General features: G+C 45.4%; 1 protein-coding gene across 1 annotated transcript in view; it reads left to right on the forward strand.

Moving 5' to 3' along the window:
• USP47 (ubiquitin specific peptidase 47) overlaps nucleotides 1–19,570 on the forward strand; it is a 3,572,488-nt gene that overhangs the window by 1,100,488 nt on the left and 2,452,430 nt on the right. The window contains exon 10 of the mRNA XM_044082726.1: nucleotides 11,195–11,340. Within this exon, the coding sequence (XP_043938661.1) occupies nucleotides 11,195–11,340 (146 nt within the window). The remainder of the gene's footprint in view (nucleotides 1–11,194; nucleotides 11,341–19,570) is intronic.

Genomic DNA, 19,570 nt, shown 5'->3' on the forward strand with positions numbered 1-19,570 from the left:
GCATTCTCCTTGATCAGGTGCAGCCAAGCAGTGTGTAATGTGACGATCCGTAAATGGATTTCTAATTGCTTTTTCACTGTTTACTGTCTTAGAAATTTGGAGTTGCCTCATCCACCTAAGGCTCAGTCTCTCAGGTCAGTTGCTACCTCATCAGCCTTCTCCACTAGGATGTCCATAGATGACATTTGCACTGCAGCCATTTGATCCACTCCTCATACCTTTGTTGCTCATTATAAGCTGGTTATGGTCTCCAGAAATAGATCATCCTTTGGTTCCACAGTGCTCAGGCACATCCTTCCTTAAGGTCACCCAGGATTCTATTGTAGCTGGGGATTCTGACCCAGTCATGATGAATAATGAAATGGATAACATCAGATTAATAGTTATGTAGTTATCATAACTTGGTATCTGTATTATTCTATTTCATTATTCATCACTTCCCACCCACCTTCCCCTTTCCATGTTTCTTGAGGTTCTGGAGAGGCTGAAGTTTCTGGCTTTTGAACTTCTGCCCCTTGGTGTTCGCCTGGCAGTTTTATGTAAGGGTTGATATATAGTTATGTTTATGGGCATTCTTTAGCATTCCAGCAGCAAACTCGATCTGAGTGGTAGTGTCGAATGGGATTATGGGAGAGGGGGAAGCTTGAGCCTTGAATCCAAGTGTTTGAAGTGCTGGATTGGATCCGACATCGAATCCAACACCCAGTCATGATGAATAATGAAATAAGATAACACAGGTAGCAATTTATAGTACATAACTGTTAATGTTAAGTTGTCAATCTCGCCTTCATTCTTGCTGGTTGGGTTCGGAGCCAATTCTCGGCTCCGACTCTGCCATCTTCAATAGCTCGAGAGCTGTTTACTGGCTCGAGGCTACCCTATATCCCATGATGCCTGGCACTAGTTACCCAGATCTCGTTTGCCGCTTCAGACTGCGAGGTTGTCTTACTGGCTCAGGCTCGTATACTTTTTTGTATTTTTCTATTTTCACTAGAATTTAACCATTATTAGTGTACCTAATTCCTTAATTATACTATTACCCTCGCTAGATTCTTTAAATAGTATCTATCCCTCCTGTTTTTTTTTTTACTGAAAACTCGGTTTAGTTAGAGAGCTTTCCCCACCCCTCCCTTCCTTTTGCGATAGTCATTTAAATTAGAGGCTAACCCTCTTTTTGACTTTCTCTAGTTTAAAAAAAAAAAAAAAACACGTTTTTAGTAGTAGTAGACTTATTTAGTGTGTGTTAGCTGTATAGTATAATTAGTTATACCTGCTAACTTGTTTTTTCTTGTGGTGTGTGTGTGAGTGTTTTACCTTGGTGTGTGTGTGTGTTTAAACATGTCCAAAGACTCTAAAGTGTCTGGATTCAAGAAGTGTGACTCATGCTGTCAGAAATGTCTTTGACAGATGGTCACACTTCTTGTGTCTATTGTCTGGGCGCTGTGCACCTGCAGGACTCTTGTTCGGTTTGTCATGCTTTCAGCGCAAGAGTCCTGCAGGACCGCAAAAATAAGTTAATACTCTGGGGTTTGCTCAAGTCCCAGGATTCACCGGCCAAGGCTCAGCCTGTGAAATCCTCCAAGCCACCTAAGTCTTCGGCTCCCAGTTCTGAGCTGTTGCTGGGTGAAACTCCACAATCCACCTCGGCTGGAGCCAATGTGCCTCCCTCCCAATCGGCTCCAACAGGTACTTCGGAGCCGTCTGGGAGTCGAAAGAGATCTAGGTCTCCCTCCTTGGAGTTGATACGCTCGGCTCCATGGTCACCTCTGCTCCAATCAGAGCGCAGTCATAGGTCCTCTCACTCCTCTCCGGTACTCTAGGATTTCAGACCAGGACTTGGAGAGAGTGGTCAGTAGGCTGCTGAAATCGCAGGCCCTAGCGAAAATGTTGTCCAGCCCCCCTCATCAGGTGTTGGCTCCATCCACTTCTGCAGAGATTCCTCCTCTGACTCCTCTCTTGAGCTCGGAGCGGAGTTCGTTGGGGTTCGACTCGTGGAACTGTCGGCTCCGATACCTTCTCCTTCGGTTCCGTCGTCGGCTGTGATCCCTTCCATGGCACCTTCCTTGGAGGGATCTGGGCTCCAAGACTCCCTCGTCGGCTCCGAGGGAGCGAGTGGCATCGGACCTTTGTCCGACCCCGTTCTCCCCCTCGGAGCTTCGGCGCAGGTGAGCTTGGCTCCTACATTGGCCTCAGAGCCATCCCCCTTGGTGCGGAGAGGAATTCCGATTTCTTCGGAGCCGGAGTCTTCTCTGCGTCTGGGCAGGGGCGCCTTTGAGGTCATGAGGAGTGTACTGGCCCCCGAGTCAGTCCCGAGGGAGCGAGTGGCATCGGACCCTTATCCGACCCCATTCTCCCCCTCGGAGCTTCAGCGCAGGTGAGCTCGGCTCCTTCATCGGCCTCGGAGCCGTCCCCCTCAGTGCGGAGAGGAATTCCGATTTCTTTGGAGCCGGAGTCTTCTCTGTGTCCAGATGGGGGCGCCTTCGAGGTCATGAGGAGTGTACTGGCCCCCGAGTCAGTCCCACGGTCAACCCCATTGGCTTCTCCCCCTATGGTGCCTGCGTCTGCCTCTGCCTCTCCTCCAGACCCCAAGCATGGGGAACCAGTGCTCCAGAGCACCCCCGTTGGTTGCTCCTCTTCCAAGGCCTCCCCTGATCACTCAGAGGAGCCACCTCGTAAGAGGAAGTGCAAGAGGAAGCACGTTGACTCCCCTGAGTGTGTCACATCGGATACTGACTTAGAGGATTCAGAAGGGTCCCAGAGATCCCACTCTGAAGATGTCTCCTTTTCAGACATTTTGGAAATGCTTAGGCAGAGGGGGAACTGGAGTACCCTAGCCCCTGCCGAGGATGAGTCGGTATTCCTGGACGCGTTTGGTTCCCGATCTTCCACCTCCTGGGTGTCTCCGCCTTTCGACCCACTTATGTCCGTGGTGGCTCGGAAGGCGTGGTCAGCTCCAGATACAGTGGAACCAACCCCCAGGAGACCTGCCAAATTTATAACTGCACCTCAGGACAAACAGTTTTTGACTAAGGGCATACCTGTTGATGCCATGGTGGTAGCAGCAGCCACAAAGAAGGAGTTGGCAGAAACTTCCTCATCTGTCCATCCCCCTAATGAGGAGTCTAGGACTATGGACAGATATGGGAAGCGAATGTTTGCTTCAGCGACCTTCTCCATGAGGTCCCTGAATTATTTGTGCCATTTCATCTGCCTTCAGAGGGATCTCCTTAAAGAGCTTGGAGATACTCTCCAAGATCCATCAGCTGAGGGGGCTCAAGCTAAGGTGGCCTCCCAGCTGGCGACTCTGAATTCAGTTGTTTACTCCTCCATGAGGCTCATTTCTTATGCAGCCGATGGCACGAGTAGAGCAGCAGCCACAGCGGTTGCCCTTAGGAGGCACGCATGGATGCGGCTATGTAATTTTGCGGAGCCCTTCAGAGCATCTTTCACCAATACACCCTTTGATGGTTCCGCTCTCTTTGGATCACAGGTGAAGGACCCCCTAACTAGGTGTGAACAAGAAGGCAAGACTCTCTCTGCTGTTGGGAGTCCATTTTTAAACCCCTTCTAGACCATACCCTCAAAGGTCAGAAGAGTGGAAAGATGTGGTTCCGGAAATCCCAGGGAGCCTTGCCAGATGCACATAGAGAGTTCCCCTCCAGGGGCAGAGGAGGGGAACAATAACAGACGCCATCCTTGGGGCAGAGGGGGTCCGCAGAACCAGGGCAGCAGAGAATCCTTCTCTGAGAAGCCCTTTCAGCATCCCTGAAGGGTTGCCCGGCTGCCCGCCTCTAGAGGCAGTCGGGGGAAGGCTCTCATTTTACCCCAAAGTCTGGCAAGACCTAACTCAAGACTAGTGGGTGCAGTCGATCATATCCGGAGGTTACAGAATTCCCTTTGCTCAACCCCCGTTACCGTCAAACAAGTCCCTTCCAGATTTTCCACCCAATCTAAGGGAACAAGCAGCCATAGAGATTTCAAAGCTGCTACACAAAAGAGTCATCCAAGAAGTCCCGGCAGACCAGCTCGGATCCGGAACTTACTCAAGGTTCTTTTTGGTGTCAAAAAAGACAGGGGACTGGAGACCCATTCTGGATCTCAGCAGATTAAACAGATCTGTACAAAGAACAAAGTTTCGGATGGTCACGCTACAGTCCATTCTACTCTTCCTGGGTCAGGACAATTGGATGTGCTCTGTAGATCTTCAGGATGTGCACTACCATATCAAAATGCACAGGCGCTCCAGAAGATTCCTTCGCTTCCGGCTGGGAGCCAGTCACTATCAGTTTAGAGCTCTGCCCTTTGGTCTCACCACAGCCCCCAGGGTGTTTACCAAATGCATGGCAGTGGTTACGGCTCACCTGAGACGTCAGGGATTCCAGGTGTTTCCATATCTAGACGACTGGCTCCTCACTGCTTCCACCAGGCATTACCTTCTGCAAACCAGGGACTACACTATCAAAACTTGCTCCAGGCTAGGTATCACAATAAATTAAAAAAAATCTGCATTGTTGCCCTGTCAGCATATCACTTATATAGGCGCAAATCTAGATACCAGGAACATGTTTGCGAACCTTCCACCAGACAGGGTATCACTAATTCGCCAACAAGTACAGATGTTATTAACATGCAGAACAATTCAGGTCAGGTTCATCCTCCGAACACTGGGTTCCATGGCATCAGCAATTCTCCTTGTTCCCCTGGCCCGCTTTCACATGAGAATCCTTCAGTGGCTTCTATTCACACAGTGGTCCTTCCAACAGCTTCCCATGTCTCACAAGATTATGATCACAAAAGCATGCAAGAAGCACCTTGCTTGGTGGATGGTCTCCCCATCAGTGTCCCAGGGCAGACCATTCGTGCTATCCCCTACAGTCGCCACAGTGACCACGGACGCCTCCCTGATGGGGGGGGGGGGGGCATTATCAGGGCAGGACAGTCTAAGGCACCTGGCAGCCTCACGTGTACCATTTGCATATAAATGTCTTGGCGATGAGAGCCGTGCTTTTAGCGTTGCAAGCCCTTCAGGGCTCTCTCCCGCCCAGGACCATTGAAATTCAAACGGACAATATGTCAGTAGTGTGGTACATCAACAAGCAGGGTGGAACCAGGTCCTATCCTCTATGTCGAGAAGCACTCAGACTCTGGCAGTGGGCTGATCGCAACGCACATCCCCGGGAGTTTCAACATCATCGCAGACAGGCTCAGCAGAGCAATTCTCATGCCTCACGAGTGGTCTCTGAATCAGGTAATTGCGGAACAAATCTTTCACAAATGGGGGCAGCCTTGCTGCGACCTGTTCGCCACACCTTTCAACAGCAAGTGCAGCAATTTCTTCTCCCTTCTTCCACTTACCGGCCACTCCCCCAGAGACGCTCTAGTCCACGATTGGCCTCAGGGACTTCTTTATGCATTCCCTCCGTTTCCCCTTATTCCAAAACTGATACAGAAAGCTACCGTATCGGGCTGCAAAATTTTTTTTTTTTTATTATTATTTTTATTTATTTAACATTTGTTGACCGGGAAAGTCCGACTAGGTTCCACAGATCCTGTTCTCAGCGGAGGCCCGGGGAGAAATGCTCCAGAAAATGATCCTCATTGCTCCTTACTGGCCTCGACAAATATGGTTCCCGTTCCTGCATCATCATCTTCTCGAGCAGCCTTGGACTCTGGACCCAGTTCCAGACCTTCTGATCCATCAATCGGGCAGGCTGCACCAATCCCTGCAATCTCTTCAGCTCACTGCTTGGTTGCCCCACTTCCAGCCTTAGCCATGCTTCCAGATATCTCCCCGTCTGTGCGGGAAATTATTTTATCGCACAAGTCTCCCACTAGACAAACTTACGCTGGTAAGTGGAAACGTTTTTCTTCCTGGGCAGAGACTGAGTATAGATCCCTTTTCAGCCCTTATATACCACATTTTGGAATTTCTTGCGGAACTCTTTCATTCTGTGTCCACTTCCACTACAATTAGAGTCCAGTTAGCTGCAATTTCAAATTTTCACATTGGCCTGTCGGGAAATAATATCATGTCGCATAAGCTATTTAGAGCTTTTCTCAAAGGCACCACTCTGCTCAGGCCTCCAGTGAGAGATCCTCCACCTCCGTGGGATCTAAATTTGATTTTAGCTTTGCTAGTATTGCCTCCCTGCGAACCTGCAGCATCTTCTTCCCTGAAGTTTTTATCTTGGAGAACTCTCTTTCTGGTAGCCATTACTTCAGCCAGAAGAGTTTAGGAACTGCAGGATCTTTGTACCCGTCCTCCGTACCTAGTGTTCCACAATGATAGGGTTGCTCAAAGGACTAATCCTTCCTTCCTTTCTAAGGTCTCTTCAGAAAATAATTTGAATCAGTCCATAGACCTTCCTGTGTTTTTTCCTAGCCATTCCAACATGGCGGAATATAAGTTGCATCAGTTAGATGTTCACAGGCAACTACGTTTTTATTTGCATAGAACTAAAGATATCAGGAAATTGGACCAACTTTTCCTTTCTTATGCTTTGGGTAAACAAGGTCTTCCAGTCTCAAAAGTAACCTTGTCCAGGTGCTTGACTTCTATCATCACATTTATCTATCAACTGAGGGATAAAGAATTACCTGTTTAACCAAAGGGTCACTCCACCAGAGCTTTAGCCACTTCTGTGGCCTTTCAGGCTAAGTTGGCCACGTGGGCCAACCCACATACTTACATTTCGCATTATGAGTTGGATGTGGTTTCCAGAAACAGAGCAGATTTTGGTTCCACTGTTCTGAAGAGTTTGTTCCGATGAGCCACCCAGGATTTCAGGTGCTAGGGACGCTGTCCCAACCAGCAAGAATGAAGGCGAGATAGACAACTTAACATAAAGAAGTTATGTACCTGCCATAACGTTCCATGTTGGTTGTCTTCTTCTCGTCTTTTTTCTTGCGTCCCACCCTCCATCCCCCTATCCTTGTAGACCGAGGAGAGTTCCTTTTGTTTTTTTCACTGGCTGAGTCTTCTCTGGCTATTCCTTTCTGTCTAGTAGCCTCTCTGGAGGTTTTATATATTCCAGGATAGAATCCTTTCCTTATTATGTCTGCAGTTAGACTTACCAAACGAGATCTGGGTATCTAGCACCAGGCATCATGGGATATGGGGTGGCCTCGAGCCAGTATGCAGCTCTCGAGCTTTTGAAGATGGCCGAGTCGAAGCCGAGGATCGGCTCCGAACCCAACCAGCAAGAAAGAAGGCGAGAAGAACACAACTAACATGGAAAGTTATGGTAGGTACATAACTTCTTTTTTCTTGGCATTGAGCTTGAGCCCATGGCCCTGGCACCAAGCATCTGTTTCTGTAAGGCCCTTTTGTAGAGTATCCACATCATTTGGGGATTCAATAATGGCTCCCAGTTTGCAGTCATCTGCAAACTTTGTTAGCCAGAGTCCCTTAGTGTTGACCTGTACTTCAGAGAAGTAGATGCCAAACAAGAGCGGTCCCAGGACTGAACCCTGAGGTACTCCACTTGTCACTTGTTTGGAGCTGGATTTGGAGTCAGCTACTTTTACAGTGTGGGTTCTGTCAGTAAGCCAGTTAGCAACTGGGTGACATAGGGATTAATGCCCAGCTTAGTAATTTTATCTATGATTCCTGAGTGGGGGATAGTGTCAAAGGCCTTGGCAAGGTCTAGATAGGCTGTGTGAACCCTTACCCTTGTCCATGACTCTGGAGACTGATTCGAAGAAGTCAGTCAGGTAGAGGAGACAAGATCGGCCCTTCACGAACCCAAACTGGGTGGGGTCCAGTGTTTGAAGGTTGCCAATGTCTTTGTTTATAAGTTTCATGATAATACACTCCATGGCCTTGCAGATAAGGCTCGTCAGACTGATGGGACGGTAGTTTTCGGGATCCAAGGTGGATTCCCCCCTTGTGGAGTGGGATAACTGTAGCTCTGCGTCACTCAGTAGGTCACAAAACCTGAGGTGAGGCTATGATTAAACATGACACTTAGGTGAGGTGCCAGTTCATATTGTAGTTCATGTAGTACACAGCCCGGGATGTCATCTGGTCCCATGGATGCTGTATTCTTAGCTTTGGAGAGTGCACTTTTTACCTGTGTGGCTGTTATTGCTGGAATTTGGTAATCTTCCGGTATTGAGATGGGCCATTTAGGGGGTGGGGGAGGGGGTGAAGATGGCACTGAATTGATCTGCCAGGATATTGGCAATATCCTTGGGATCAGTATATTTAATGCCATTCTGTTTTAGCTCAGAGCAGATCTGAGCATTGATATTTAGATTCTTGACATAGTTGTAGAATGCCTTGTGGTTGTCTTTGGAATCTTTGGCAATTTTATTTTCGTAACTAGCTTTGGAGGATTTTATGAGGGATCTGAGTTTCTTACTGAGGCTGGTAAGGGAGCTTTTTGCATCCTGGGATTTTCCTCTTTTTTGCAACAGTTTCTTCCTTTTGTTGTAAAGTTTGTTTATGGCAGAGGACCAGCAGACTGGCTTCCTTTTTTTGGATGAGAGCATCTTGGTTTTATTTGGGATGGCACAATTCATGCATGAGTGGATGTGCTCGTACAGTGCCTTAGTGTAGGATTCAGCAGTTGAACTTTTCAGTTCCCGTCTGCATGGGTGTCATGAAGTTTTTCCCTTCTGACTTGAGTAGCATAAAGTTGGCTTTGGGGAAGTTTTTTATGGAGGTTTCCTTACTTGGGGGGTGGGGGTGGGATGTGGATGTTAAGGGTGATTAGCTTATGGTCAGACCTGACTAACGAGTGGGTGACCATAGGTGTGGAGCATCGATTTTCCATGTTGGTAATGACCAGGTCTAGGATATTGGAGCCCCTGGTGGGACTGTGGATTAGTTGATCCAGGGCGTTGGAATTTATTAATTCCAAGAACCATTGGGCAAAGGTGTTGGTACACGAGTAGCTTTCCCAGTTAATGGCAGGGTAGTTAAAATCACCCAGTATTAGGGTGTTTGGTTCTATCTTAATATTTTCCAGTATATTTAGAAAGGTGTAGTGAGAATCTTGGGGCATGGTGAGGGATCTGTAGCAAGCTACAATTTGGATTGCATTCTTACCTAATGTTAGTTGCACCTGGAGAATTTCAGACGCATTGTGTTTGGCAGCTAGCCTGGTGGTGTGAATATCCTTGGTGAATATTGACACTCCTACACCTTTAGTGTTTCGGTCCTGGTTTGGTGGCCGAAAAGTGTGGTAAGAGTTGTAGCCTGGTATTGCAGGGGTGCTCTCTGGAGCCTTGAACCAGGTCTCAGTTACTGCACAGATATCAATGTTCTCCATTTTTAGGAGTGCCTCGAGAGAGTGCATTTTGAGGTTTAGACTTCTAGCATTGAGTAGCATTACCTTCAGATTTTGCATGCTTGTACCTGTTACGGTGGTGGTTTTGTCCTTTGAGCTTTGCCTAAAAAGGCACTATAGGGGTGGCAAGAGCCTTAGCCAGTAACCTGAATCCCAGCGACAACAGGTGCAGACCATCCCTGGCAGAGCATCGTGGTCTGTCGATCATGTCGTCCCAGGCAGACAGATGCTGGATCCCCTTTGAATAACACCAGAAGCTTAGCCAATTGTTGAAGTCGGTCATTTTGTCCTTATCTTGTGGTATCATTCTGAGCGAAGGCAGGATGCTACTCAGGGCTAGGGTCATACCTGCCTGGGCCACATGATCCGAGAGCTCTTCCATGTCTCTCTTCTTGTAGTCCAGGGAGGTATTTCTCAAGTCATTCACTCCAACATGGACAGTGACAGAGTCATATTTGTGCTTGTTGTCGAGTGACTTGAGTGCATGGGTTATGTGGCGGATCCTGGCACCTGACAGGCAGCTGACTGTAAATGTTCAACCTGTAGAGTGGGACATCAGTGTGCTGGACTATAGAGTCACCTCTGACTAAAGTGTTAGGTATGTTGTTTTGCCTTGGGGGCTGTTGCTGGGTGGCACACTGGTGTTGTGAGCAATGTGACACTTTGGTTGTGATTGGTGTTTGTTTGCGTTTCAGCTTCAGAGGTCCTTGTTGCTTGGGCAGGTTACGGTTAAGGGCCTCTGCATATGTGGATTTAGTGTTGCTATATGTGGGTGTTGGTGGTGTGGGTTTAGAAGGGCTGTGTGTTGCTTGAGGTGTAGTGTGGGGGTTAACCTTCTCCTCTTGACTGTCTAGCACATTCTTGGGTGGAGAAAGCTTTGCTTCCATTTTGGCTATGTAAGTGCATCTCTCACAGGTTGTAGTGTTGGGTTGTAGGAGGAGAGGGTTGTCTGTGTTCATGAGGCAATTGCTGCATTGCCCCAGTATGCCCAGATTCACCAGGTGGACAGGAGAAATCACCGGAAGCTGACACTTGGACATGCATGGTTTGGTGGTTTATTTTTTTTTTGTAAAGTACAGGAGCTGTTTTCCCTTACCTTAGCAAGGTATTTTGCAATTATAGGCTGTTTAGTGCTTCCGATTAATTTCTCCTTATTAACAAGAAGAGTTGAGTGCTTGTATCAGTTTAAGGCTTCCTAGTGCTTTCCAGCAGGTATTAGAGCAAGTGATAGTCGCAGGGATGCTTAAAGGTAAGATGAAAAAAATGCACACTGCAGTGTGCACTGGGGAAGTTAGATGTGAAAGTAGGTAACTTAAGTTTTACCTGTTTAAAAAGTTAAGGTTTAATGGAGAGTTACTATTTTTAAAACAGCAAGATGGATTGAAAGGGGTGGTCACGTTTGTATTCTGATGCTATGGAATACAGTAGGATGGCCAATAAATTTAAATAATTGAAGGGGAGGGATTTCAAAAATGATAATTTTGTGATTACTCACACAAGCCAGTGAAAGCATGTGTGTCTTGGATCGTGACTGTAGTGAGTCTTGAACAAGTATTGTTTGTTTGGTCAAGTCGAAAAGGATGTCTTCGGGCCAACAGCTGCAGGAAGTTCAATTTCTTTTTTTTGTGGATAGGTGATAATCTCACAATACATATTGATACTAATATACACTGTGTGAAACTTTACACATCTGATTATGGTTCCAAGTAAACTAATACAGATAAATCATTAAAAATGCAGAATACTTGTAAACTGTACATTCTTAATATTTGTGAAAGCAGTGGTAAAAATAACGTAACTAGATAGTGATAGAAAACAAATGTCAAAGTAGAAAAATCATTTTTATTGTGTATTGTCTGTTCATTGGTATGATAATGTGAAAATGTTTTTATTTTTTATAGGTGGGAGTTTGAGGAGTCAGAAGATGACCCTGTAACCAGTATCCCATACCAAATTCAAAGGCTGTTTATTTTACTTCAGACTAGCAAGAAAAGAGCAATTGAAACAACAGATTTGACAAGAAGCTTCGGATGGGACAGTAGTGAAGGTTAGGCATTTAATAAAATTTAAAAAAATGTGTATATGTATTTTTTAGCTTTTTTGTCAAATGCTCATTTCACTAAATCACAAGTCAGTAAATGCAATTCACTGAAAACCCATTTCATTGAAAACTCATTTTGTCGAATCACAATTCATAAGAAAACTACACAAGAATTGTACCATTCAAAACTTATTTTTTGCTTGGGGGCAAACCCCCCGTGCCACCCGACCACAGCTTACATAACTCTACTTTCACACAACTGTGGAGAAAAGAAAAAAAAAACATGACACTAAATGTCAGTGTTGGCATACGAACACGTATTTCTACAGGTCTGGTTGTACAACATTATGGTAGCCGTTACCATTCCACTCATAATTTTGCAAATGCACTTCTGTAATGACTGCTGTGCTCAAAAACTGCACCGTTACACACATTTATATGTATATATATATATATATATATATATATATATATATATATATATATCATACCTGCAGTTTTCTATGAATTGTGATTTGACAAAATTAGTTTTCAGTGAAGTGTGTTTTTAGGGAAGGTTTCAGTGAAATGAGCATTCAGTGAAAAGTTATGCATGTGTGTATGAACAGTGGATATAAAAACTGTACACAACCCTGTTAAAATGCCAGGTTTTTGTGATATAAAAAAATGAGACAACAATAAATCATTTCAAAACTTTTCCCACCTTTAATGTGACCTATAACCTGTAGAATTAATTTGAAAAACAAACAAATCTGTTAGGGGAAAAATATAAAAAATAAAAAAATATGTGCAATAAGCTGTTTGTATAAGTGTGCACACCATTAAACTAATACTTTGTTGAAGCACCTTTTGATTTAATTACATAATTCAGTCTTCTTGGGTACACACCTGCCATCAACTAAAGAGACTCTGATTAACCGCAAATAAAGTTCTGCTGTCCTAGTAGGATTTTCCTGACAATTTACTCAGTTGTTTGCTACATCAAAAGCCATGGTTTGCAGAGAGCTTACAAAGCATGAAAGGGATCTCATTGCTGAATGGTATCAGTCAGGAGAAGGGTACAAAATTTTTTCCACAGCCTTGGTTATACCATGGAACACAGTGAAGACCGTCATCAAAAAGTGGAGAAAATATGGGACACCAGTGACATTGCAAAGAACTGGACGTTCTTCCAAAATTGTTGAAAAGACAAGACGAAAACTGGTCAGGGAGGTTGCCAAGAGACCTATAGCAACACTGAAGGAGTTAAAGGAATTTCTGGCAAGTACTGGTTGTGTACTACATGTGACAACACTCTCCCGTATTCTCCATCTGTCTGGGCTGTGGGATACGGTTGCAAGATGGAAGCCTTCTCTTACACACAAAAACATCCAGGCCCGGCTAAAATTTGCAAAACAATACCTCAAGCCTCCTAAAAGCATGTGGGAAAATGTGTTATGGTCTGATGAGACCAAGGTTGAACTTTTTGGCCACAATTATAAAAGGTCCATTTGGCTCAAAAACAACACTTCGCATCACCTAAAGAACACCATCCCCACAGCGAAGTATGGTGGTGGCAGTATCATGCTTTGGGGTTGCTTTTCTTCAGCTGGAACTGGGGCTTTAGTCAAGGTGGACGGAATTATGAACAGTTCCAAATAGTCACTTTTGGCCCAAAACCTTCAGGTGTCTGCTAGAAAGCTGAAGATGAAGACAAATTTCACCTTTCAACACGACAGTGACCCCAGGCATACATCCAAATCAACAAAAGAATGGCTTCACCAGAAGAAAATTAAAGTTTTGCAATGGCCAAGCCAGAGCCCAGACCTAAATCCAATAGAATATCTGTGAGGTGACTTGAAGAGGGCTGTGCACAAGAGATGCCCTTACAATCTGACAGATTTGGAGCACTTTTGCAAGGAAGAGTGGGCAAATATTGCCAAGTCAAGATGTGCCATGATGATAGACTCCTACCCAAGAAGATTGAATGCTGGGATTAAATCAAAAGGTGGTTCAACAAAGTATTAGTTTAAGGGTGTGCACACTTATGCAACCAGTCTATTGTACATTTTTTATATTTTTTTCCCTAACAGATTTGATTGTTTTTCAATTGATTTGTACAGGTTATAGGTCACATTAAATGTGGGAAAAGTTGTGCAATGATTTACGGTGGTCTAATTTTTTTTGTATCACAAAAACCTAGCATTTTAACAGGGGTGTGTACACTTTTTATATCCACTGTATGTATATGTGTGTGTGTGTGTGTGTGTGTGTGTGTGTGTGTGTGTGTGTGTATGTATGTATGTATATATATATATATATATATATATATATAATCTTTATCTATACATATCTATATCTGTTATATTTATATATATATATATATATATATATATATATATATGTGTATGTATATATGGCTTACCTTTAAAATGTCGAGGTGAGCTTGTTCGCTCACATGAGTATAAGTATGTTTTCACGAGTTCGAGTTAACGAACAAAAAAATGCCAAACTCATTACAGCGAATGATAGTATGTATTCGCTGTTCGGAATTCAGCATTTTGAGTGGAGATCGCACTTCAGTGGGGATCTGGACCTGTACCCTTTCCCTCACTGTATTGCGATCTCGGAGTTAGTATATATAATTAGCAGGGACTATGGGGGTGCAGGGGGGCTTACCCCCCCTGCATAATGGTTGTCGACGACATCTGGAAGTGACGGGTGTTTTGCACAAAGTCATTCCTTTGTTGACTTCTTTTTTGTCTACCAGGTTCAGTCTTCTGAGCATTCGGTTTGCAGTTTCCAAACAGAAACCTGGATGCAGTCTAGCCATCTGGCACTAAATGCTAATAAAACCAAGCTAATGTTTTTTTCCCCTGCCAAAAACTCCATTGACAAATCCATATTCACCATACAGAGCCAAAACAACACCCTCCTTGAAATCATTCCCAACACCAAGCTTCTTGGCATCATTATTGATAAAGAACTAAAATTTGACGCCTACATCCACTCCACAATCGAGAAAATCCACCAAAAGTTAGGTCTCCTCTACAGGCACAGCTACTACTTCAGCCCCTCTACCCATCAAACATTTGCATCCACCTTCCTTTTCCCTTCCCTTATGCATGATGCCTCTCTTTTCACCAGTCTCCATCTTGGCCTTCAGCTCAAACTTGAATCCTACTTTCACAAGATTTCCAAATTTGCAACCATTTCAAAAAACCCATCGCACCACTGCCACTCCCTCCTCAACTTCAACTGACTTAATCTACCCAACTACTTCAGTTGCTTACAACTCACCATTGCCCACAAGCTCATCTTTAAACCTGCCAACTGCCCAGCACTCTCTACTTCCTTAAAACCTTACATTCCCAACCACTCACTCAGATCCATAAACCAAGCTGTCCTTCAGGTCCACAAACCATCTACTGCTGCCCCACTCCTTATCTAAACAGTGGAACTCTCTCCCCACACACCTACGCAACCTACCTAACCATACAAATTTTAAATCTCAGCTACTCTGTCATCTTTCTTCCAAATAGGAATGCCCTTGCCACGCTCCAACTTAAACCCCTCCCCTCATTCCACCTTGCACTGACTCATCCAACTACCTCTACTATTACTTCATCCCACCCAAAACAATCCTTCCTCTACCAAAAACTAATTTTCTCTCCAATATCTATCCCTCCTCTACCAAAACCAAATGTTTTCTCTAATATCTATGATACTATGCTCTCCAATCTCAAATATACTATTTCCCTCTCCATGCATAATATTTTCCTAACCTACTAATGGCTAGTATCTATATATTTTGAAATGGTAAACCTACAATTGAGTTTATAACAAAAATATTCACTTTATGTAAATGTTAAAATTTCTCTATTGAATTATGTCTTTCATTTTTGTAACATTGTGACAAGCCAATTGCAAATATCATGGAGCTTATCTGTAAATATGTAATTAGTTGTATGAACTATGTCCTTTTGTAACATGTGAAATGTAACTTGCAATTTTTGTGGAGCTTTTCTCCACTGGCCTCCACTGAAAACAGGCTCTGCTTGGCCCAGTGGACTTCCCCGGTTATTAAACTTAAATAAATACATTCTATATATGTAGATATATATATATATATAGATATATATATATATATATATAGATATATATATATAGATATATATGTATATATAGATATATATATACATATATACACACACACACACACACACACACACACACACACATATATATATATATATATATATATATATATATATATATATATATATATAAAAACAAAAATACAGGGGAAAATTGTCTTCATGTTTTGATATACTTTATTGAGCTATATATCTTGTGAAAAAAAAAAATGTGTGTTGTTTGAACTATATGAGCATACAGGTGCTCTCCTCTGTTCTGTCAAGTGTAAGTTTCCTGAAATAGTGTGGTCATCACTAGATCACTGCTTCAATTACCTTCGCTATATATAGGTTATATCCTACATAGGATCTAACAGCCAGGCAGGTTTAAAAGCATAAAGGCTCCTTCCACATTCCCAAACTTTTGTTGGCTTGAGCAGAGCAGAAAAGTAAAGTAACAATTTGAGTGCCAAGCCTTTCTGAACTTTACTGCTGCCAAAGAGCACTCCTGTTGCAGGCTTTCAAGGACTGATTGTCGGTTAATGGTTTTCCATTGCTGGGCAACTTTATTTCTTCTGTAACATAACTTACTTAAACCAAAGAAAATGTCTTTTTTACGGACTGTCATGTCTTCAAGTCACTTCTTACTGTTAAGTGAAATTCTTAACTTTTGTGGTTAAACATAGTTAAAACTAACTCCAAAAGAGTAAAAAACAACCGCACAGCTGGGATGAAGCTGTCACAGCAGTACACAAAGAACAGAACCAGAATAAAAACTGGGTGACAACAAGCACGGCTGAGTAAAATAAGCCAAAAGACTTACTTAGTAAGCTTACCAGAATAAAAACTGTGTGCATAATATAATATGATGATTGGAATCCGTTTCTGATTTGTGGTTTGGATTTTAAATAGTGAGTGTTAACTTGCGTATTTTTAAAGTCTGATGAAGCATTTAGGACAATACGAAAGTGCTTACTAAGTTATAATAAAAGTTTTTTGGTTTATTTTATGTAGCCATGTTTGTTTTTCCTAACTAAAACGTATTTTAATTTACTTTTTGCGGCTGGGATGAGTGTTTAAAGTATTTCTCACTGTTTTTTTTTTTTTTTGTTTTTCTTTTTTTTACAGACTACTGCTTTCAGTCTTTCCAGGATTTTGGGCATCATTTTCAGCTTCACCATGAAACAACTTAACCAGTTCCACTGGTCTTTTTTCCTTGAGACATAAGACCATTTCCAAACAGTCTTTGCCTCTTCAGCAGGCTGCAAGTTTGCCTCACTGTAAATGGGTGACTCTGCTCTGGCCAATTCTGTTTCCTCAGACAATTCGTCATCTTGCTTGACTCTCTCTAGTGTCATCCCTACAGCCATCATGGACCAGGGGTTAGACATTTTCTCTTTGGCTATTGATCTGAAGTAGTTACTTCATTTGCTCTGCAACCTGTGGGTATCGGATCCGAGCCGGCAGCTTTCCAAGCTACAAGATCCGAGCTCCTAGCTCCTCCCCTACCCATAATCCCCAGCTATGTGCTACATTACCTCAGATCGTTTTTTTTGCCGCGGCTGAAGCAGCTACGTTTGAAGAGCTCCTTGGCTTTTGGTGAGATTGACCCTTTTTTTTTTGTGAACAAAAAAAAAAAACTTTTCTAGTTGTGAGAGTGTGTAGTTCCTGGGGTTAGTTAGCTTAGTGTAGTTTAGTTAGATACCTTTATTTTCCCCTTCTAACTAGTTTCTTGTAGTTCCCGCTTTTCATCCTCCCCCCACTTAGTGTTTGGGTGTGTTCTTGGTGTGAGTGGTGTAATGGCTGAAGGGCCTAAGGTGGTGTTCTCAAAATGTACTGAGTGTGGCCATAAGCTTTCGCCGGCGGATGGCCACACTCAGTGCGTTTTATGCTTGGGGGCGGCCCACTTGTCATCGGCCTGCACAATCTGTGCGGCCTTTAATCCCCGAGCTCTCAGGGACAGGAAGAACAAGCTGATCCTGGCGGGCTTGTTGCCTCAGGAATCGGCTCCTTCTTCTTCCTCCCCCTCTCAGGCACAGGCTGTCTCGGCAGCCCTCACGCCTTCTGTGCCCCCTACTCAACCTGGGACACATCTTCCCTCTTTGGTTGTGAGTTCGGGGGACTCGGGTACCTCCACTACGGTGGAGAAAAGACATAAAGACAAGGGACATAAGTCCCACAAAAGGCAGGCTGAGACTCCACCCTCAGCCCCGCCATCTAAACTGGCTAGGTCTCCCTCGAGGGTCTCCGGATCCTCCCCCTCTCGGCTCCGTTCGCCTAGTTTTTCGCCGGAGCCGGAGGAGCAGTATCGGTCTCCCTCGAGGTCGTCAAGGCGGCCCTCCCGGCCCACCTCGACGACTTCTTCAAGATCAACTAGAAGCCTCACTGAAGCGGATATGGATCGGATGATGCGCCGATTCATCCAAACCCAGATGCAGATGGGGGTGCTCTTGCCCCCCCCCCCCCGGGGGGAGTGCGGCCCCCATGTTTGCTCCAATTACTCCTTCTCAGACCCGTTTTCGGGTCTCAGAGTCATCGGATCCGGGCCCTTTCGGAACCGGGGATTCATCGGCGCCAATAGCTCGGGTCGCTTCGACGCCGACTGTGCCTTCAAGTCTGTCGGATCCGGGCTCTCGGGGCCGAGGGCTGAGCATCGGATCCAGGGGAGCTGGTGTGTCTTCGGCTCCGTTGGGTTCGGAGCACACCTCTCTCTCGGCTCCAGCTGCATCGGCTCCGACCCCGATCCCTACCTCGGAGCCGAGGAGGTTGTTCTTGGAGCCTGGCAAGAGTAGCTCTCCTTCGGCTTTTGAGGTTGTGGAGAGGGTACTGTCGAGGACCTCCAGGTCCCCGGTTTGGGCATCAGATCCTCCCGTACCCCCGCTGCATGTGGGTCTATCCTCCATCATCCGACCATTGGGACAGCCTGCTCAAGCCCTACAGTTGGTTCCCTTGGAGGAACAGGACCCCGTTGACGAGCCCTCTTCGGACAGTCCCACCGAGGAGGTCCCTCTTAAACGTCAGTGCAAGAGGAGGCACCTGGACTCCTCCGAGTCTGTTACAACAGACACGGATTTAGATGAAGGGGAAGGTTCCCCAAGGTCACCCCCCGAGGATGTCTTCTTCGGAGACATCATGGAAATGTTGCATATTAGAGGGAGGGGGATCTGCCCAAAAACCTTCCGCGGATGAATCCGTGTTCCTGGATGCGTTTGAGGCAGGCCCTTCTACCTCCTGGGTGTCCCCTCCGGCTGACCCCCTGGTAGACCTAATTACTACCAGGGCGTGGAAGGAGCCCGACACCGTGGAGCCTATCCCGAAGCGACCCGACAAGATCCTTAGCCCCACAGTGGATAGACAGTCTTGGGCCAAGGGAACCCCCGTGGATGCCATGTTGGTGGTGGCTGCCACTAAGAGAGAACTCGCGCAGGAGAGTTCTTCGGTTCACCCACCAGATAAGGAATCTCGGGCGCTGGACCGTATTGGGAAGCAGATGTTTAGTTCAGCGACCTTTTCTATAAGGGTGCTGAACTATATGGCACATACCATTGGACTGCAATGAGACTTAATTAAGGAATACGCTGCAACCCCCCCGGAGTCCATGTCGGTCGAGGACAAGAAAGTTTTCTCGACTCGTATGGCCACTCTGAAATCCATCTCTAACACGTCCATGCATCTACTCTCCCGTGCCAAGGAGGGAGCCGCTAGGGCCAGCGGAGCCGGGGTCGTCTTGCGACATCACTCCTGGCTCCGTCTTTGCGATTTCGTGGACCCCTTCAAGGCGTCCTTCGCGAATGCACCCTTTGACGGATCTTGGCTCTTCGGCAAGATCGTTCGCGAGACGCTGGTCCAAAGCGAGAAGGATGGGAAGACGCTGTCTGCCATCGGGGTCCGCTTCTCTAATCCCCAACGATCCTTTTCTAGGAATCAGAGGGTACAAAAGAAGCTGTGGTTCCGTAAGTCCCAGCAATCCCATCCAGCTTCGGGCCCCACACCCTCTAGAGGCAGAGGAGGACAAGGTGGACGTCGGCCCAGAGGCAGAGGGGGACCATGTAACTTCGGGTCCAGGGAACCCTTCCCGGATAGACCCATGCAGCAGCCCTGAGGGCTTACCCGGCTGTCCC

Source organism: Protopterus annectens, chromosome 9.part0, assembly GCF_019279795.1.
Source record: "Protopterus annectens isolate FY-2018-M chromosome 9.part0, PAN1.0, whole genome shotgun sequence".
In the NCBI taxonomy this organism is placed as follows: domain Eukaryota; kingdom Metazoa; phylum Chordata; order Ceratodontiformes; family Protopteridae; genus Protopterus; species Protopterus annectens.